The sequence below is a fragment of the Hemitrygon akajei genome, chromosome 18, assembly GCF_048418815.1.
Source record: "Hemitrygon akajei chromosome 18, sHemAka1.3, whole genome shotgun sequence".
In the NCBI taxonomy this organism is placed as follows: Eukaryota; Metazoa; Chordata; class Chondrichthyes; order Myliobatiformes; family Dasyatidae; genus Hemitrygon; species Hemitrygon akajei.
The window spans coordinates 56,713,810-56,736,291 of record NC_133141.1 but is presented as its reverse complement, the minus strand read 5'-3'; the positions used below and the strand labels follow the sequence as shown (position 1 = coordinate 56,736,291).

General features: G+C 39.3%; 1 protein-coding gene across 8 annotated transcripts in view; it reads right to left on the bottom strand.

Annotated features, from left to right (window-relative positions):
- spop (speckle type BTB/POZ protein) overlaps positions 1-22,482 on the bottom strand; it is a 115,361-nt gene that overhangs the window by 49,156 nt on the left and 43,723 nt on the right. For 5 of the 8 annotated variants that reach the window (XM_073071708.1, XM_073071710.1, XM_073071707.1 and 2 more), the window contains 2 exons: positions 19,295-19,444; positions 11,588-11,709 (listed from right to left, as the gene is read on the bottom strand). In XM_073071708.1, coding sequence (XP_072927809.1) covers positions 11,588-11,709; positions 19,295-19,372 — 200 coding nt within the window. In that variant the 5' untranslated portion in view covers positions 19,373-19,444. The remainder of the gene's footprint in view (positions 1-11,587; positions 11,710-19,294; positions 19,445-22,482) is intronic. The other 3 variants (XM_073071712.1, XM_073071713.1, XM_073071706.1) reach the window with 1 other exon arrangement.

Genomic DNA, 22,482 nt, shown 5'->3' with positions numbered 1-22,482 from the left:
AATTTTTTAAAAATAAAATTAAATTGCAGATGATCTTCATAATTCTTTATAACTATAAATGCAAGCCATGATATAATCTGTGGTGCAAATTTAAAACAATGAGCAAAATGTACAATTCATATTTATTCTATTCTTTCTTCTCACTGGATTTTGCACCTTTTCCAACTGAAATCTACACTTTTTTTTTTAAAAAGAGAGAAATCCACAACACTAAATTAATTCCCTGTAGCCATTGCCAAGTCCACGCAAAATACTCTATCCAAATTATGAAAATTTGCTGCAAAATAGTTATTCAATTACTATTTGAACTCATACATACCAAGTAATACAAAATTGGCAATATTTGATCTGTTCGTTGCAGTCATAACTGAGTACACAAAATTATCACACTATGGTATAAAATATACCTATTTCATAAACCTATTATATTGAAATACAAGAGCATTGCCACATTGAAACATTTTCAACAAAAGTATTCTATTCATATACTCAAATAAAAAAGGATGAAAAAGTCTATTTTATGGCAGAATCCTAAGGCCTGGGAACCCCAGTTTGTAAACGTTAGACTTAAAATGGAGACTCAATAACCAATAAGTTTTCGGTAAATAAATTTGTCACTCCATCTCCATTTAAAAACTTACATGGGAGGGTTAAATTGAATTTGCTGCTTTTAAAAACCCCATCATCTCCTACTACCCTAAGCACACAAACAAACCTGTAAGTGGCCAAGGTTATAATAGTAAGGACGTATCACAATTGGTCTAAATATCCAACTAGAAAATGGAAAGATAACACTCTCCCTCCCCCTTTGAACACAATCTAACAACGCGCAAGAGTGTATGAAAAACAGAATTGTGCCATTGGAATGGATACACCAAAATTCAATCTTTCAGCCACAATACAATTCAACACCCAGTGCCGAATACCTTTTTCCAAAGTATTATCTTCAAATGAATAGTCAAAAGTTAAAAACTAAACCATCTACTGCTTCCTCAGATATACCTCATCAAATCTTCTAATGAACTGTCATCAATGTGAAATATTAACTTTGCTGCTCTCTTCTCTTCACAGATGCTGTCTGAACTACAAAACACCTCGAGCCTAAACTTTTCTAATTTCAGATTTTCAGCATCTATAGACTTCTGCTTTTGGTACCTCAGCAGGTCCCTGAAACACTTCCAATAATGCTGCAGTCTGCTCAATAACAGACTTTGCCAGCTTGAACCAGTTTTACTGAAAGAATTTGCTCGTGGAATGATCAATGTCCTTTAGGTGATTTCCAGCTATTTTGATGTTCAAAACCATAAACCACTATTCTTAAAAACTGGTAAGAGAAAGAAGACATATCAATTAATTTATCTCATTTGATATTTTCACTACTCAAGATAGAGGACAGGACAAAAAAATATTAAGAGCACACCATCCTGTATTTACAGAAATGTGGGCTTTGATAGTTTATTCTGAGGTTTTAAGGTGCAATAACATTATTTTCTTTGCAAATGGGTAATTAATAAAATTATAAATTTACTATATATTCCACAACGCAGACAAGAAGTTCAATTCCCAAGAATATTTTATATAAGCAGACTGTAAATGAAGGACAGAACATAGAAAAGGTTGTTTGAAAACTAATGTGAAAGAAGAACAGAAAACAAGAAGTCAATGCAGATTCTCATTAGAGAAGTTTCCTGTCTATCAGGTTACCCAAAGACAAAAAGTTATCTTCCAGGAATGTATAATAAATAAAGGTGGTTCTTTACCCTATTTCCACTTTTCACTAAAACAGAAATATAAACATTGAAAAAACAAACTCTTGTTTCATGTGAAGAGGTTAAAATTGTTGAAATCACAACGTGCTGTTACACTATGTTTTCTGAATCAGATTGATGAGGTAGAACATAGGTTTTAATGCACATTTTACAGTACTATCTGAACCAGCTGTTTGATTCCCATGAGGAAAATTAATGAAAATCTTACTGTCAATATCCATGCTTAATATACTGTAAATTTTTGCAATGTTTAAAAACAGCTGCGGTTTAAACTAAATTCCATCATTTTCAGAGAAATAGTAAAGTTTACAACATTTTACAAATTAGGTATACTCCATATGTATTAAACTTGCATTTCACCCATAGATACTTGGTAAGTTCAGTAACTTGGCTGATATTCTTTATACTGTTATATATCACAAAGATAAATGACAGGTTGGCAAATCAATGCACATTATTTTCATTTTAAAGTAAAATGTACACTCACAATAAGTAACATCTCCTAATGCTGGATAAACTTTCCTCGGGCTACAAGCCGGGTACAGGTATCAATTATAACTTGCGTTTCAATGACAAACTCTACCATTGTCTTCAGGGATGATGCCTGGGTCTCCAGTGGTATTTATACCCCCACAGTCCGGCCCTCCTAATTGGTTAGTACTCATCCAATCAGGATTCCACTGTCCAACCTTGTTTACAATCGAATTCCAGTTCTTTCTTAGAGTAAGACCTTCGTCTTTGTTAAAATTCTTTTCCTCTAGTTTTATTTCAATGGCTTCCTTTACCATGCGGTCCCAAAAGCCACTGGCACAGCACAGTAGTTTTGTGCCGAAACCAATCCTTACGGCCACTGGGAACACAATGTTCTGCTACCGTCGACCTCTCCAAGCAACTCCAAACAGATACAACTCCTGTGCTCTTTGATGCACCATGCAGCCCATCTGGCCGATGTACACTGCTCCAGATTCACAGGGAATCCTGTAAACGCCAGCCGTTCTGAGTCCCAGGTCAGCTTTGACCTGCATTAGCTGTGACTTGAGCTTTCTTATGGGTATGTGGATGGTATTAATCCAGTATTTCTTCAGGATCCTGGTGATCCTTCCAAAAACCTGTGGAAATATGGGGAAGACCGGCAGTAGCAATGGGTTCCTCTATGTTGTTAGGTTTCTAAGCTTTTCTGTCAGCCCTTTTAAGGGCAGGATTGATTTCCTTTACCTGTATCCATTCTGTAGGAACGTCATACGTATCGTCCTTAGGAGATTATCCAGGTCCAAAATAGTTTCTGCACGGTTAATCAAATTAGAAAGAACCACTCTACATTGGGAGGTGTGATGGTGGCTGTAATTGTTGTGGTACAAGTCCATGTGAGTGGGTTTCCAATAGACATCATGTCCAAGGCTACTATTGGGTTTCCATCGTATTAAAATGTCCAGGAAAGGGAGGCAACCACTCTTCTCCATCTCCATCGCAAATTGAATGTTTGGATCTATGCTGTTCAGATGGCTGTGGAACTGTTGCGAGTGCCTGGAGTCCATGAGGCCACCCTACTAAGGTGTCACTGACGTATCTGAAGAAGCATTTGGGGCGTAAGGGCAATGAACTCAGAGCTCTCTCCTCAAAATCCTTCATGTAGAAATTAGCAATAGCCGGCAACAAGGCCACTCCATCAGCTTATTCACAGTAGTTCCCCTTATAGAGGAAGTATGTCAGAGTAAGGGTGTGTTCTAAACGGTCAATGGTACCCTTATTAAACCATGGAGTGCCTGGAGTCCACGAGGCCACACTACGAAGATGTGGTCATAGGACTGACTTAGACATCACAAAACTACTGTGTTGCGGCAATGGCTTTGGGGACTCCCTGGTAAAGGAAGCCATTGAAATAAAACTAGAGGAAAATAATTTTAACAAAGAAGAACGTCTCGCTCTGTAAGAACTGGAATTCACTTATAAACAAGGTGGGAGAGTAGAAATTTGATTGGGACGAGGACAACCCAATCAGGAGGGATGGACTGACAGACTACCGGGGGGGGGGTATAAATACCAACCTACTAGACGTGCCCAGGCATCAGCCCTAAGGAAGATGGCAGTTTATCACCGAAACGTCAATTATAATCAAAACGTGCACCCGGCTTGAAGCCCAAGAAGAGTTTATTTGTTATATATGCCAGGAAAGCAGTGGATCCTTTTTCATCTCCTAACATTGTTTCTATGACATAAAGAATGAAGTTACTTCAGCTTTTTAACATCATACTTCAAGGTTTCATCAACTTCAAAAATTCTCAAAATTGTAAATAAAGTTTCAAACAAATAATCAAACTCAAAGCTGTGATAAGGATATTTTGACAAATTACTAATCTTCCTCTTGAAACCATCTGTCTTTACATCAAAATAACCCCTCCTATTTCCTCACATTTAAACTACGTCCAATATGCTGAACAGGCAATATAAATCTAACTAATTGATCTTAAAAGAATTTAATGTTTCAGAAGTGTCTAGGTTATTCACCAATTTATTAACTATTTGATGATCTGGGCATCTCAAATGAAATACTTCCATTAAGTATTTCCAAACATTGAGTTTAACCATGTGTTGTCAATGACATTAGCACTGCCTAATGATCCATTATCTGTAACGAGAATGATAACTCAGCAAATCTAACTGGGTCAGTTACAAGTACTATAGCTACATCAGCATACAATGTCTGGCTTTCCTGCAGTGTCTCACCTCCAGGATCCTTAAAGCCTGCCCAATTTTTGCACATATAACTTTCAATATGGAAGTCAGAAATGCAACAGTTCCCCACTTGTCTGGATAACTGCATCCCCGATTCTCAAATATCTCAACATAAAAGTAATTTTTTGATTAATATTGTGTAGAGCCTCAGGAGATGGCTGAGATTTTTAATGTCTACTTGTCTTCTGTGTTTACCAAGGATAATATTAGACCATAAGGCACACGAGCAGAATTAGGTCACTCAGCTCATCGAGTCTGCTTTGCCATCCTATCATGGCCGATTTATTATCCCTCTCAACCACATTCTCCTGCCTTCTCCTCATAACCTTTAACAACCTGACTAACCAAGAACCCATCAACCTCCACTTTAAATATACCCATTGACTTAGCCTGCATAGCCATCTGGAGTAATGAATGCCACAGATTCACCACACTCTGGCTAAAGAATTTTTTCCTCACCTCTGTTCTAAATGAACATGCCTCAATTCCAAGGACTGTGCCCTCTGGTCCTAGACTTCCCCACTATAAGAAACATCCTCTCAACATTCACTTTATCCCGAACTTTCAATATTCAATAGGGTGCAATGAGACTCCACCCCCCCACCCCCACATTCTTCTAAACTCTGAACTCCTGTATTTTCATGGATGTCTGCGAAGACCAAGAATTTCAGGTTGTATATTGCAAACATTCTCTGATATTAAATGGTACTACGGTACAATTGAAAACTGCTCACAATACTCCAGGTGTGATCTGACCATTGCCTTATAAAGCCTCAGCATTATACCCTTGCTTTTGTGTTCTAATACACTTGAAATCAATGCTAACATTGCATTTGCCTTCGTCGCCACCAACTCAACCTGCAAGTTTACCTTTAGAGAACCCTGAATGAGGACTCTCAAGTTCCTCTGCACCTTTGATTTTTGAATTTTCTCCCCATTTACAAAATAGTACATAACTTTATTCCTTCTACCAAAGTGCATGACCATGCACTTTCCTACATTATATTCCATCTGCCACTTCTTTGCCCATTCCTCAACACTACCTGCCCATTCACCTATCTTCGTATCATCTGCAAACTTGGCCACAAAGCCATCAACTCTTTCATCCAAATTATTGACATACAATGTGAAAGGAAGCGTTGCCAACACAGACCCTGCTGCACACCACTAGTCTCCAGCAACCAATCAGAAAAGGTCCCTTTTATTCCCACTCTTGCCTCCTGCGAGTCAGCCAATCTTCTATGACAATAGACAACAGGCGCAGAAGTAGACCATTCAGCCCTTCGAACCTGCACCGCCATTCTGAGATCATGGCTGATCATATACTATCAATACCCAGTTCCTGCCTTGTCCCCATATCCCTTGATTCCCCTTCCATAAGATACCTATCTAGCTCCTTCTTGAAAGCATCCAGAGAATTGGCCTCCACTGCCTTCTGAGGCAGTGCATTCCAGACCCTCACAACTCTCTGGGAGAAGAAGTTTTTCCTTAACTCTTTCCTAAATGACCTACCCCTTATTCTCAAACCATGCCCTCTGGTACTGGACTCTCCCAGCATCTGGAACATATTTCCTGCCTCTATCTTGTCCAATCCCTTAATAATCTTATATGTTGCAATCAGATCCCCTCTCAATCTCCTTAATTCCAGCATGTACAAGCCCAGTCTCTCTAACCTCTCTGCGTAAGACAGTCCGGACATCCCAGGAATTAACCTCATGAATCTACGCTGCACTTCTATAGCCAGGATGTCCTTCTTTAACCCTGGAGACCAAAACTGTACACAATACTCCAGGTGTGGTCTCACCAGGGCCCTGTACAAATGCAAAAGGATTTCCTTGCTCTTGTACTCAATTCCCTTTGTAATAAAGGCCAACATTCCATTAGCCTTCTTCACTGCCTGCTGCACTTGCTCATTCACCTTCAGTGACTGATGAATGAGAACTCCTAGATCTCTTTGTATTTCTCCCTTACCTAACTTTACACCGTTCAGATAATAATCTGCCTTCCTGTTCTTACTCCCAAAGTGGATAACCTCACACTTATTCACATTAAACGTCACCTGCCAAGTATCTGCCCACTCACTCAGCCTATCCAAGTCACCCTGAATTCTCCTAACATCCTCATCACATGTCACACTGCCACCCAGCTTGGTATCATCAGCAAACTTGCTGATGTTATTCTCAATGCCTTCATCTAAATCGTTGATGTAAATCGTAAACAGCTGTGGTCCCAATACCGAGCCTTGTGGCACCCCACTAGTCACCATCTGCCATTCCGAGAAACACCCATTCACCATTACCCTTTGCTTTCTATCTGCCAACCAGTTTTCTATCCATGTCATTATCTTCCCCCCAATGCCATGAGCTCTGATTTTACCCACCAATCTCCTATGTGGGACCTTATCAAATGCCTTCTGAAAATTGAGGTACACTACATCCACTGGATCTCCCTTGTCTAACTTCCTGGTTACATCCTCGAAAAACTCCAATAGATTAGTCAAGCATGATTTGCCCTTGGTAAATCCATGCTGGCTCGGCCCAATCCTATCACTGCTATCTAGATATGCCACTATTTCAGCTTTAATAATGGACTCTAGCATCTTCCCCACTACTGATGTTAGGCTGACAGGACGATAGTTCTCCGTTTTCTCCCTTCCTCCTTTCTTAAAAAGTGGGATAACATTAGCCATTCTCCAATCCTCAGGAACTATGCATGCTAGCGCTTTTCCTATGTGCAGCATCTTGTCAAAATTCTTATGAAAATCCAAATAAACAAAATCCACTGACTCTCCTTTGTCTTTCCTGCCTGTCATTTCCTCACTAATTCCAAAAGATTGGTCAGGCAATATTTCCCCTTTAGAAAACAATGCTAACTTTGACTTATTTTATGTGCCTCCAAGTACCTCAAAACCTCATCCTAATAACAGACTCCAACATCTTCCCAACCACTTAAGTCTGGCTAACTGTCCTGCAAGATCCTTTCTTCTGCCTCCCTCCTTTCTTGAACAGTGGAGTGACATTTGCAATGTTCCCTGTCCTCAAGAACCACTCCAGAATCTAGTGATTCTTGAAGTATCATTACTAATGCCTCCACAATTTCTTCAGTTACCTCTTTCAGAACCCTGGGGTGTAGTCCATCTGGCTTTTTACCTACCTTCAGGCTCTTCAGCTTCTCAAACACCTTCCACTAAGTAATAGTAACAACCGTCACTTCTGCCCCCCGATACTCTTGCATTCCTGGCATTCTGCTTGCGTCTTCCACAGTAAAGACTGACGCAAAATACTTGTCAAGTTCCTCCGCCATTTCTTTATTCTCCATTACTACCCCTCCAGCTCATTTTCCAGTGGTCCAAAAACCACTCTCGTCTTCTCCCTTTTACTCGTTATACAATCCTGTGCAAAAGTCTTGGGCACATATATATCAGGTGCCTAAGACTTTTTTTGCACAGTATATTTGCTAATGTCTAGTGGAGAGCGAGTTTGTAAATCCAGCAGAAGGAAATAATGTTGGGAATGGCGAGGGTGGAAAGGTGCGAAAGACTGTGGGACAGGTGGCAGAAAAGCAATGACAGAGTGAATGTTGGCGTGGGTGCAGACACACCCAGTCCTGAGACACCAGACAAAGTCATTTGATGCCAAACAATTGGTTTATTGATCATTACAGAATGTTGCTCGAGTGCTTCCCATTCTCTCTCCCTTTTCCCAACTAGGATTCCACTCTCCCTGCCCCTTCCAACTCTCAGTCCACAATAGAGACCCATATCTGAATCAGGTTTGTCATCACTCACATATGTCTGATTTTTTTTTGTGACAGCAGTATAGTGTGATACATAAAATTACTACAGTTCTGTGTGTAACCCTCTCATCAGGCTTGTGTACAAACCTGGCTCGTTAGCAAACTCTGCCAACAACCATGTGACTCAGCAGTGAGAATGCCACCTTTCATAAGCAGTATACAACTCAGGTTGGTATGATTTGGGGTTCAACCAAACAGGAAAGGTGGGATGTTTCGATTAAGGAACAGTGATTATAGTGAATGCTGTGCAAATACTGCTCCATGCAAAATTATCATTCACCAGAAAATTCACAGATCATACACCAGAATAAAATTACAAAAGGAAATATACAGTATTTTAAAAAATTTTCAACTTCAACAGTTACAGAAAAAGAAAAAGACCCATTACAGTTAAACCAGTCTAATATGCACATGAATGTTGGAGCTCATTTCTGGAGTAGTCAGGTGTAATGCTGTACTCACACACCAAACCCACATTGTGTGAAGGACACCACCACAGCTCCAACTTCCCTCGAAGACCTTCTTGAACAAACTGGCTCTCTCAAGAGTATTGGCACTTCCTCCTTTGAGCCCTTCATCTGCACAAAGCACTTCTTAAAATAGGGACTTCCCTTCAGGTGGGATTCTACCACCATCTTCTCTTGTGCTCTTCCCCACACCTCCTAACAAAAGGTCCAAAAACACGACTACTGTGCTTCAGAATCTGATCCCACCCAGATCTCTCTAATGTTCCATAGCAAATGCTCCTCATCTTAAGCCAAAGCCAAAACAATAGTCTATGAAGCTTACTGACAGGACACACTGCGTTTACAGAAAACTGCTAAAATAAAAATACCTCACAGCATAAGTGTTAAAATCTTAATCAGGGTATTACATGTGCAAAAGTCATTGTTCCAGAAGACTCCAGGGTGGCTAATATTGTTACATTGTTCAAGGGTAGCAAGGACAGGTCAGAAAACTATAGGCTGGTGAACCTGACTTCAATTGTAGGGAGGTTACTGGAAGAAATTCTGAGGGACAAAATCTACCATCACTTGGATAGTTAACATCCGATCAAGGTCAGCATGCTTTGTGAATGGGATGTCATAGCTGACAAATCTTCTGGAATTTTTTTTTTTTTTTTTTTTTGAAGAGGTAAACCAGGGAACAGATGAAAATAAGGCCATGGATGTTGGCTATATAGACTTCAGTAAGGCTTTGACAAAGTCCTGCATGGATGGCATAGGTCATATGGGATCCAGAAGAAGCTAGCAAGGCGTTGAGCAAATTCTGTAAATGATAAGAAGTCGAGAGTGATGGTTGAAAGTTGATCTCCAGCTGTAAGTCTGTGACTAGTGGGGTAACCCAGGGACAATAAACACAAAGTGTACTGCAGATGCTGTGGTCAAATCAACATGTACAAAAGCTGGATGAAGTCAGCAAATCGGGCAGCATCCATTGAAACGTTGGGCTGAGACCCTTCGTCAGGACTGAAGGAGGAGGGGGCAGGGGCCCTATAAAGAAGGTGGGGGGAGGGTGGAAGGTGCCAGGTGAAAAACCAATCAGAGGAAAGATCAAGGGGTGGGGGAGGGGAAGCATGGAGGGGATAGGCGTTGAGGTGAAGGAGGAATGTAAGGGGAAAGCACTATGGGTAGTAGAAGGAGACGACAAAATCATGAGAGAGGTGATAGGCAGCTAGAAGAGGAGGCAGAGTGAAAGTGGGATGGTGAGAGGGAGGGAATTACCGGAAGTTGGAGAATTCGATGTTCATACCAAGGGGCTGGAGACTACCCAGACGGTATATGAGGTGTTGCTCCTCCAACCTGAGTTTGGTTTCATCATGGCAGTAGAGGAGGCCATGTATGGACATATCTGAATGGGAATGTGACCCAGGGACAATGTTGGGACCTCTGTTCATTATTTATGCAAATGATTGCATACGAATGTACACTACGTGGCAAGATTAGCCAGCTTGCTGCTGATACCAGATTTGAGGTACTGTTAATAGAGAAGCAAGTTGCAATGAATTGCAAGATGGACGGCATCAAATTACCTATATTCACCACTATCACCAACACCTAGACGTGCAAGAGCAGCAGTGCATTTCAGTTCCCCTACCTCTTGCCAATTCACATAATAAACTAATTTTAAAGTTACATTACTGTCTTTTCATTGTTGCTGAGTCAAAACTTCAGATTTCTTACTAAATAATGCTGTGGGAGTCCTTCACAAGGACTACAATGGTTCTAGTAGAATTTATGCTAGCTTTCCTTATAGTACCACATCCCAGGAGAAAATAAAGACCCGTAGCCAATCTAGAAGCAATCTTGCTCATCGAGTGTGGTCTTTTATTTTTATTTTTTTTCTTTAAATTGGGTTATTTTGGATTTCTTGCTTTGTGGCTATCTACGAGCAAGCAAATCTCAAGATTGTATAATTTATACACTGATAATAAATATACTTTAATCTTGAATCTAGAATTCTGGAGTGGGGAAAGCAATGAATAACTGCTTCTGCAAATCTCAAAACTGAGCAAAGAGCAAGAAGAGGGAAAGAAAATTAAGTTTCCCAGAGACCCTTTGTACTTAAACTGACATTTGGAAAGAAAAATAAATGGAATATTTACAGAACTTAAGACATCTGCCATCTCTTGGATATTTCAGATGTTTAATTTAAATAAGAGGACCTGCCAACCATTTCACATGCTCTTACAATTAGACAGCTGAATTCCAATTAATATTTCATCCGAAAACTTCTCATTAGAGGCCTTTATAGATGGGCAACATTTTAGCACATTACAAGGGGAAAATACCAATGCTTTAACACTCACATTCAATGTTGCATCCCAGTTAATTAACACAAAGCACTGTGTGGACAGCTTGAAGCCAAAAGATAGCAAAAAGTAGCTTGCAGATATTTACAAACCAGTCAACTGAGCCAACTTGTTGCTCATCTGATCTGAATTCTAATTCTAATACAACAAAAATATTAATTTACTTTTAGAGTTTTAAGATATGACAGGGTTGCTAGAACACTATGCACAAGGGTTCAAACAAGTTTATCAAATATGGGTTAAGCAGTGCACCTGAACTTGCACAATTTTCTTTAAATTAAGGACTGAGAATGGCCTTAGAATGGTATTTCTGACTCTAGAGAAATATTAATCCCAAATTTAGCTGATGACAAAGTAAATCAATGTCACTATGCAATTCAAGCACTTAAAATTTTGTCTTTTGCTAAAGTACTCTTAAGCAATTACTTGTTTGAACCCCTGCATGTAAATGAAAGATATTGCTGAGTCCCACACTTACCATTTCAATTTATCATTTGCTCCAGAGGAGAAAGTTGAACTCTTGATAACTTCTCCCATTTCCTCCCGGCAAAAACTAAAATTGTTGATTGTCCACATATAAGAGAACTTCACGACTTTTATCTAGCAAAAATAAAAATTGTAAAGGCAATTATTAAAAATATAGTATTGTATTTGCATAAAACTAATTGATCCTTGCTTAATATAAACATACTGTATATACCTAATGACTAGCTTGTCCTTTACACTAAATTTCCTAATGAGTGTACCTCAGAAAAAAAATAATAGATTACCATACTATTCATAACTTCCAACACAATGGCAGAATATACTTAATACAACAAAGTCCTCCACAAAATAACAATTCAACAAGTCTAGTTCAAAGTACTACTAAGCTCACTAGTGAGCACAAATTCATGACCTTGAACTGAACTCTAAAGCAAGTTATTTTGAATAAATCTAGAAGTAACAGTTTGTATCAGTTGGTAGCTTGAACAACTAATAGCAATGATTTGAGATTTCTACATTATTAGAAATGCAAAGCTTTAGGCCTGCTAGCTTCAACGATTCAAATGGAAGTCAATGGCGTATTTTGTAATCTGTGCTAACATTCATTTCACAATCAACACTAAAAGCAACTAAAAGCTCATTTGCCATCTTATTGTTTTGGATAATGTTTCTGATATAAATACTACTGTTTCCACAAGTTCCTGGACTGAATAGACGAAACATCAAGAATTACAGCGTCATGTTATACAATACAAATTGTTTGTTTCATGAGCTTCTCGAAATTCAGATGTTCAGCAAATTGGAGTTATAAACTGTAAATATCTTCCAGTGAATATGCAAGTCTTCATTTTTCTCAGCAGGAACACTGAAAATATTATTATCAACGGGGGCCCAATACAGAACAGCAATATTCACCAATATTGCAAAATGGTCCTGGTTTAGTCGCATGACTTGTGCTCCTTTGGAAATTCTGCAGACTGAAACAGCTGCTGGAAAATTCAATTAGTACAAGGCATAGTTTCAAAGTAAAAGTTAGTGAATTTTAGCCTCAACTATAAAATTTTCTTCAAAAGCAAAACTCCAAATATTGAGAGCTAGGTTAGCCAGTCATTGAGCAAATGGAAGCATGTAATATACTTCCAGGGATAGAAAAGGTGGTAAAAAAAAAAATAAGCTGAGCCAATATCTTAGACCACAGCAGATACAGAGAAATCAAGTTATCATTTCCCTTGCCTCCGCTCTCACCCAATTTCCAACAGGACTCATTCAACAGACCATTATCCTTAATTTCTGTCATCTTCAAAGATATTCCAGACGCATCTTCCCCTCTCCTCCCCTTTCAATGTTTCACATGCATCATTGCTTTTGCAACTCCTTGGTCCAGTTGTCTATTGCCTCTAACAGCACTCTGTCGAAGAAGCAGACAATGCAACATCTGTCCTTTCATCTCTTTCCTTCCCACCACCCAGGGGTGTAAACAATCTTTCTAAATGAAAAACACAGATTCTGCTCATGCTGAAAATCCAGAGAAACATACAAAATACTAGAGGAACTCAGGAAGCAGCTATGCAAAGGAATAAACAGTTTACATTTCAGGCACAAACCCTTCATCAGGACTGGAAAGGAAGTGTGGAAGAAGCTGTAAGAAGGTCAAGAGGTGGGGGAAGCAGTACAAGCTAAAAGGTGTTAGGTGAAGCCAGGTGGGTGGGGGGCCTGACGAAGTGAGAAGCTGGGAGGTAATAGTGGAAAAGGTAAAGTGATGACTCCTTTCTATAGATTCTTCCTGAGCGGCATTTTGTAGGTGTTTCTAGATGAAACAGCCCATTCACTCTGACCAGATAATGCTTGCTGCATGGTTACACCACTTTTACCCTCTTCAGAGACATTCTCCCCTTCCCCACCCTCCACAAAATGCAACAGACTTTTCTCCCCTTCCCACTTCTGACAAAGGGGCTTTCAGCTGCATTATTAATTCTCTTCTTGCATGAGCATTCCCAGCATTTTAGATTTGAATTTTATATATAACCATACCTGCTCTAGAAATAGCAAAACATAAATTTGGATTATCCTAGCATTAACAATGCACCTATGCACACACAACCCATTCCAAGAGCATTCCCATAGAAGGGATAACACTGACAATGAAGTACTGAGTCAGGAATAACAGGCTTAACTTCGTTTTTTTTGAACTGGATTTTCAATATAATGATTGAAGATTTGGGCTGTTGTCAAAAAAAAGAGTTGAGACCAGGATTCAACCATGGTGCTTTCTAATTTACAGAAAATTAAACAATGTTCAAATTCTGCAGTTAGTAAATATACCATCAGCAGCTTTCTTTGAATATCATCATTGTAATTTAGCCTAATTCAATCATTTTGGAGGAAAAATTCTAATAAATCAAAGGAAACTTTAGATATTGGCCTCAAAGTTGACACTGCCCTAGCAGAATGCATTTCAATTGACGTTTATTTAAGAACCCATTATTAGGTAAAGCAAACCACTTTAATAAACTATCCGGCTTAGAAATGACATGATTCCCTGAACAGGGCAATAAGCAGAGCCCTAAAGGTGCAGTCAGGTAAGCTGAAGCAGTTCGTAGCTATTAGCCCTTCCTTCAACACAATCATACCCTCAATTCTAATCAACAAGCTCCAAAACCTGGGCCTCTACCTCCCTCTGCAACTGGATCCTTGACTTCCTCACTGGGAGACCAGAATCAGAGCAGATAGGAAACATCTCCTCATCCTCACTGATAATCAACACTGGCGCACCTCAAGGATGTGTGCTCAGCCCAATGCTCTTCTCTCTACATCCAGAACTATGTGGCTAGGCACAACTTAGACGCCATTTATAAATTTGCCAATGACACAACTGTTGTTCGCAGAATTTCAGATGGTAATGAGGAGGCATACAGGAGCGAGACAGGTCAGCTGGTTGAGTGGTGTCGCAACAACAACCTTGCACTCAACATCAGTAAGACAAGGAACTGACTGTGGACTTCAGGAAGGGAAAGTCGAGGGAACATGCACCAGTCTTCATAGAGGGATCTGCAGCGAAAAAGGTGAGCAGTTTCAAGTTCCTGGGTGATAAAATCTCTAAAGATCTATCCTCGGCCCAAAATATTGATGCAATTATAAAGAAAGCACAATAGTGCCTATATTTCATTAAGAGTTTCAGGAGACTTGGCATGCCACCAAAGACACTCGCAAATTTCTACAGATGTAATGTGGAGAGCATTCCAACTGGTTGCATCACCATCTCATATGGAGGAGCCACTACACAGGATCAGAAAAGGCTGTAGAAAGTTGTAAACTCAGCCAGGTCCATCATGGGCAATAGCCTCCACAGCATTGATAACACCTTCAAAAGGCAATGCCTCAAAAACGTGGAAACCATCATTAAGGAACCCCCTACCCAGGACATGCCCTCTTTTCATTGTTACTATCAAGGAAAAGGTACAGGATCCTAAAGACACACGTCTTCTCCACCATCAGATTTCTGAATGGAACTTCCTTGCTACTTTTTGTTCTCTCTTTGCATTTCTATTTTTTGTTTTTAAAACACATACATACAGTTGGAAGAAAAAGTTTGTGATCCCTTTGAAATTACCTAGTTTTCTGCATTAAATACTCAAAATGTGGTCTGATCTTCACCTTAGTCACAATAAAAGACAAACACAAATGCATCAACAATTATACATCCTCTCGTCAATACTGAGCACACCATTTAAGCAATCAGTCTCGGTTCAAAAGAGTAGGTGAACCTTTGGGGTAATGCCTTCTACTAAAGCTATTTGGAGTTAGGTGCTCCAACCAATGAGAGGAGATTGGAGGTGTGGGTGTAGAGGTGCCCTGCCCTATAAAAAAGATACACAAGGTCAGGTTATTGACAGAGCCTGCTTTTCACAAGAAAGATCTGTTTAAGTGCACCATGCCTAAATCAAAACAACTTGAGGACCGAAGAACTGTAGAGATGCATGAAGCTAGAAAAGGCTACAAAACCATTTCTAAAGACCTGAGTGTTCACAGCAAGAGAAATTGCCTCCAAATGGAGGAAACTCAGTACTATTGCTACTTTCCCAAGGAGTGGGCATCTTGCAAAGATCACACCAAGAGCATAACATGCAATGCTGAAGGAAGTGACAAAGAACCCAAGGATAACAGCAAAAGAACTGCAGAAATCTCTAGAAATTGCAAATATCTCTGTTCGTGTATTGACCATAAGAAATACCCTGAACGAGAATGGTGTTCATGGAAGGACATCACGAAGGAAACCACAGCTCCAAAAAAAAACAACATTGCTGTATGACAGAGGCAGGCTTAGAGTCATAGACCTGACCACTGCGACTTTCCTCTGTTATGTCAATACCAATGATAAACTTGTTGTTGAGGGTGATAGCCACAGGAGTACTCTGCACTAGCTCCTTAACCCCTTTCCCCTTTCTGTCACCCAGTCTCCTCTATATGGAGTTACTCTCATATGTCCTCTCACCTTTTCAGCATCCAGCATGATCCAGAGATCATTCAGTTCCAGCTCCAACTCCTTAACACGGATTGTTAGAAGCTGCAGCTGGATGCACTTCTTGCAGTTGTAGTTGTAATCACCACTGAGTCTGTCTACTCAGATGATCGCCACTGCACTTGTCCCTACTTTTCTTTAATTGCGTATTGGTCACCGGTCAATGCTCTATTGCGCTGCCGCAGCCAGCTTGCAACTGCCTTTTTCTGCTCAGACAGTGGACCTGACTGAAATCCCCTCCTTGCAAATTTCTGATGTCCTGATTGGTCGTTGGTCAATGCTCTATTACCAAGGAATTTAATGTTGCTGACCCTTCTCCACCTCTGATACCCTGATGAGGGCTGGCTCATGGACCTATGGTTTCCTCCTCCTGAAGTCAATAATCAGCTCCTCGGTCTTGCTGACATTGAGTGAGATGTTGTTGTGGCACCATTCAGTCAGATTTTCAATCTTCCTCCAGCTGTTGTTGTCTGGCTCCCATCCAGCTGCCACATTAAGTAAGACTCACTCCTTCACATCTCCAGCACTCCTGCATTTTTTTATCTCATGCTTTAGCGATTGTAGAACGTTCACTCTACAGTAAGCACAGGTATTCCCCTCCAGAGCCACCAAACTAGAGTGGTAAGAATGGCCTCTGGTGAGAGTACTAATCTCTTTGTTCTTTTCCACAGGACTTGGAAAGGGAGTCCATCCTTCTGCAGGAGAACAAGCTAGCTCTTCATCCAGCTAACGTACTCAAACGTTTGGTTAGTTGCTGTTCCAAGCAGATGAACACCACGTGTCTCTGTACTCTTCTCTTCATTATCATAACAAGAGTTAATAGCTTATTCCTTGACAACGTTACTGAAACAGTAATGGTTGTGAAAGTAATGAATTCTGTGCCATCCACAACCACCATTTACACTAGGACATCTGTGGAGGGCTCGAGAAATAAGGAAAGATTCTTGAGAGACACTTCCCTGGAACAAAAGAGTTGATGTGTCACCTTAATTAAGTTTATAAAATCACATAATATGAAGCTGATGAATACGAATATGAAAGGAAGGATGTAATGTTGAGACTTAAAAAGCACTGGTGAGGCCTCACTTGGAGTATTGTGAGCAGATTTGGGTTCCTTATCTTAGAAAGGATGTGCTGAAACTGGAGAGAATTCAAAGGGGGTTCACAAAAATCATTCTGGAATTGAAGAGTCATTCTGGTCATATGAAGAGCATTTGGTGGCTCTGGGACAATGTTCTGTGGACAGATGAGACAAAAGTTGAACCTTTTGTTAGAAATGAACACCACAATGCTTGGAGGAAAAAGGGCACTGCAGACCAACACCAAAACTTCATCCCAACTGTGAAGCTTGGTGGAAGGAGCATCATGGTTTGGGGCTGCTTTGCTACCTCAGGGCCTTGGCAGCTTGCAATCGTTGAGGGAACAATGAGTTCAAAATTGTGTCAAGACATTTTACAAAAAATATCAGGGTAGCAGTCTGTCACCTGAAGCTTAATAGAAGTTCGATGTTGCAACAAGACAATAATCCGACAGACAATGGAGATGCTGTGGTATGACCTGAAGAGGGCCATTTGTGCAAGGTATCCCAAATATTCATGAACTGAAACTGTTTTGTATGGAGGAATACCTCCTTGCTCTTATTAAAAAGCTATTATTAATGCTTTTTGAGATAGTGATTTAGATGCATATCATATTTTTTTACTGAGTTAAGTATTGTATGTAATTAGTTTTGCTACAACAAGACATTGGAAAAAAAGTTGAATTTCCCCATGGGGATGAATAAAGTATCTATCTATCTGATATCTGATCAGCAGCTACAAGAAATGTTTGGTGGAGGTTATTGTTGCTAAAGGAGGTTAGACCAGTTACTAAATGCAAGGGTTCACATACCTTTTCCAGCCTGGACTGTGAATGATTTAATGATGTATTTAATGAAGACAAGAAAAGTACAATTGGTTGTCACTATTATTGTGACTTAGATGAAGATCAGACCACACTTTGAGTAATTAATGCAGAAACCACACACACCTGATTGTAATTTATTTATTTTTTTTATTACGTATTGCAATGTACTGCTGAAACAACACATCACAAAATTTGCCAGTGATAATTGTGCCTGATTCAGATTCTAATTTTCTGTACTGTGAATGTGGCAATACTTAACATTTTAAGGGATGCTTGTCTAAACAGTAATTCTGAATTAGCAAAATTTAAATAATCAAAAACAGCATAGTTATACACTTAATATTTATCTCATTCATGGATCTGCGACTATATACTCATATAGTTAACAAAAACAAAATATTTGGAAAAAAAACCATGCAGTGGATTAAAATTTGGATCCTTTGCGCCAACTGCCAAGGCTATATTATTAAAAATGATCAACCTCACAACTTCAGAGTGCACCTTTGGGCACAACACAGAAGCAGAAATTGATGCTTGTCTAAACGGTAATTCTGAATTAGCAATTAAAGACATCAAAAACAGCATAAGTTCTACACTTAATATTTATCTTATTTATGGATCTGCGACTATATACTAATATAGTTAACAAAAACAAAATATTTTTTAAAAACATGCAGCGGATTAAAATTTGGATCCTTTGCGCCGACTGCCATGGCTATATTATTAAAAATGTTCAACCTCCCAACTTCAGAGCGCATGTTTGGGCACAACATAGAAGTAGAAATTGAAACACTATATCCAAAATGCAACAATTTTAGATTTTAAAAAATGCAAATGTACCTTATATGATAGCAAATGTCTCTCAGAGCAGATTCTACATATCATCTCCAAATGGCTATGTTATCGAAACCGTATCTATCAATTTGTTATTCAAGCTAGGATCGAACAATTATTATGCTACTTACATTCACCAAGTTTGCAAGCAATACATACATTTGATCTACCCATGAGGAAAAACCACCTAATAACCTCCTCTGCTGAACCAAGAACCCATCCACCATACAACGCATCAACCGAAGAATCAAATGAGAGATAGCTGAAAAAAAGACATTGCTCAACAGTAAGAAGTAATCCACTAAATAGCACATCACATTAAATTACAGATCAAACAAGCATGTCCAAAAATGGCCACAGGAAGATAAGCGGCTAAAATGCTGGTACTATCTTTCACACAAAAGAAAAATTGGAATAGTTTATTCAAAAGTACGAGCCTACCTGCGTGTAGCACCAGCTCTCTGCCACAGGTCCACTTGACATTTCAGCTGGAGGTGGAGGACTTGGTACTCTTGACATCGCCAGTTTGACTATTCTGCAGGTATTCACAAGGCAGATGAAAAAAATCTCAGTAGAAATCTCTTTCTGTTACTGTGAAAAGGTTAACACAAATTAGTTGAAAGTGTTTTTGGCTATATTGCAAATTATAATCAGAATAGCTTTAAATTCAATTTAGAGGATGATGAAAATAATTGTATCATCTTGTATTGTCTGTCTGCAATATTATCTACATAATCAGAATTCCAGTAACTGCATTTTGCAAGCAGTTAAAGGCATTTGTTCCTTAAGAAATCACATATTCTACAATCCAATACAGATAAACAATTGGCAAGAATTAAATCAACTCAAATTTGACTCAAAAGGTTAGCTCAAATTACCTTTTACACCAAACTTTCTGAATGAGAACAATATTCTAGAAAAGATTCACTCAGGCTTTGGAGCAAACCACAACACAGAGATGGCCCTTATCAAAATTATCAGTGACCTTAGGTTCAGGACTGATGCCAACAAGAGTCTCAGTTCTAATTCTTTTAGGTCCTAGGGCTGCCTTTGACAAAACTGACCACGACCTTCTCCCAGATCGCCTTGAGAACTGGATTGGCCTCTCTGGTAGTGCTCTTAATTGGTTTCGCTCATATACCTTAGAGTAGGGTTTCTCAGCCAGAGTTCTCCGGAACCTTAGGGTTCCATGAGAGATCAGGACTGGAAAAAAAAAATCATCTTTTGAACTTCACACATTGCGTGATACTAACAATGCTAACCAGTGGTGGGCAGTGACAAAGCAGCCCCGTTAGCAATCTCGCTAGAGATCTCTCAGCCCAGTTATGGCAGCGCATAGTAGGACCGTGTTTATTCTCAGCTTTTGACCCGAGATAGGGGAGGCCATTGATAATCAGTGGGCACTGTATTGCACAGAGGGGAAGATAGCAAGCTGATAATTGGTGAGCACTGCATTGCATCGTCAGGAGGACGGAAGGCTGATGATGAGCTTGAAGTGCATTTTCTGAGCACTGAATGGACCTCCCAGCTTGGGCTGTGATGTCAACCTCTCCGCCCCAAATTACACCCCCCCCCCCCCACCCACCCCAACTTCCTCTTTGCTCCAAAAAGTTAATCGATGGCGCATAAGAAACTCTACCAGTGTAGTAGAAAATTGATTCTTTAGAACAGAAGTTTCCCTCCAATTTTTATGCGCCATGACTAAGCTGCTGGCCTGCCGCTTTGCTGCTGTTGTAAACATTGCAAAAGGTGGATTCTGTAGGTTATAAGTGAATTGTATTGTGAAGTTTTCATATTTTTTGCAGTTTTCTAGTTTTGTTATTATGCCATTCTTATTATGTAACAATGGACATAAAAAGGCCGTCATTACAATGAGAACTACTTAACAAAGGGTTTTACATGAACTGGTGATCAAAGTTGTCCTATTCCATTGTGCCAAGTCTGTGGCAAGCAACTTACAAATGTAGCAATGGCTCCAACAAAATTGAAAAGACACTGAACTACAAGTCACAGCCATCTGACACATAAAATAATCAGCACTTTTAAACGGTTATTGGAATCTCAAACAGAGTGAAGCTTTTGTTAATAAAGTCACAGTAAAAAGGTTCAGGAAACAAGTTATTTAGTAGCAGAACTGAATACCCAAAAAAAGGAAAAGTCACACAGTTAGTGAGAACCTAATGATGACAGCATGCAAAATTATAGTGGGTAAAATGCTAGAACAAGATGCAGTACGAGAAATTGAAAAGGTTTCACTCTCAATCAGTATAAGTTGCCATATTGACGGCATATCACATGATGGTGAAGAGGTTGTGTGCGATAAACTGAAAAACAACAGCTTCTCTACCCAGGTTAACGAATCACAGATATCACCAATGAACATCATGTTGTAGCATTTGTAAGATTTGTAAATGGTGAAATTCAAGAAAACTTTTTCTGTAACAAAGAGCTGCTCAATACAAACAAAGGCCAGGATATATTTAACATTTTGTCTTCATATCTGGAAACAAAAGGTCTCGGAGGAAACGTGGCATCTGTACTGATGGTGCCCCATCAATGGTTGGCTCGATGAGAGGTTCTGTTTCTCTTATAAAACAAAATTCTGACATTGTCACAACACTGCTTCAACATTGTCAATAAATTTTCATGTTGTAAATAACATTAAAATCAATTTATAATCTTTATTTAAATTAAATCTACCAAGCCTACATTTAGAAAAATTAAATCCTATTTTGGCTCAAGCCAGTTATTTAACAGAAATTTTATTATATTTGCCTTACGAGTTTTAAAAATTGATGAAAGGGAAAAAAAGGTTAATTTCAAGAAAAGTAAGCTAAGCTTAACTACCTGTTTTTTTCAAGAAAGGTTGACTAAAAATTCATTCTCTACTCAAAAGAGCATTGACAATTATTCTTGGATTACTTACTGATCATGCTAACATACCGTGAGCTGTAGATATAATATACTTTTTCTTCTTTTTTAAAAAAACACAGGGTTTCCCTGAGACCTGAAAGTTATTTCAAGGGTTACTCCAGGGCAAAACAACTGAGAAAGGCTGCCTTAGAAAGAACAAAAATTGCCTTGGAGACCAATTTTCTAAGAGATATAATGTACCTTTTAGCATTGCTCAGGGAAGCTGTCTTGCTCCCCTACTCTTCTCCATATAAATGCTCCCTCAGTAGAGTATGAACTTGATTTTCACAGTTATGCAGAAAACACCAATTATATACCTTAGTTGAGCCTGATGATGATAACACCCTATCCTCTCTGACTTCTGGTATGGCTGCAATATACAAATGGATGAGCAACCATTTCCTAAAACTACATGAAGATAAAAACTGAAAACTTTTTGGTTGGTCCAAAAAGCCAAAGAAAGAGATAAATGTGGGAACTCGGTTCCCCTTGTAAAATCAGCACTAACTAGCCTGGGTGTTATCCTCGATTCAGATTTGAACTTTAAATCCCATACAAATACATGACCAGAGCAGCATTTCTACACTTACAGAAATAATGCAAAGGTATACCTGTTTGTCACATAATGATGCTTAAAAAAAAATTCAGGCCTTAATATCGAATAGACTAGATTTTACTGGCCTTCCAAAGCAACCTACTGACAAACTTCAAATCAT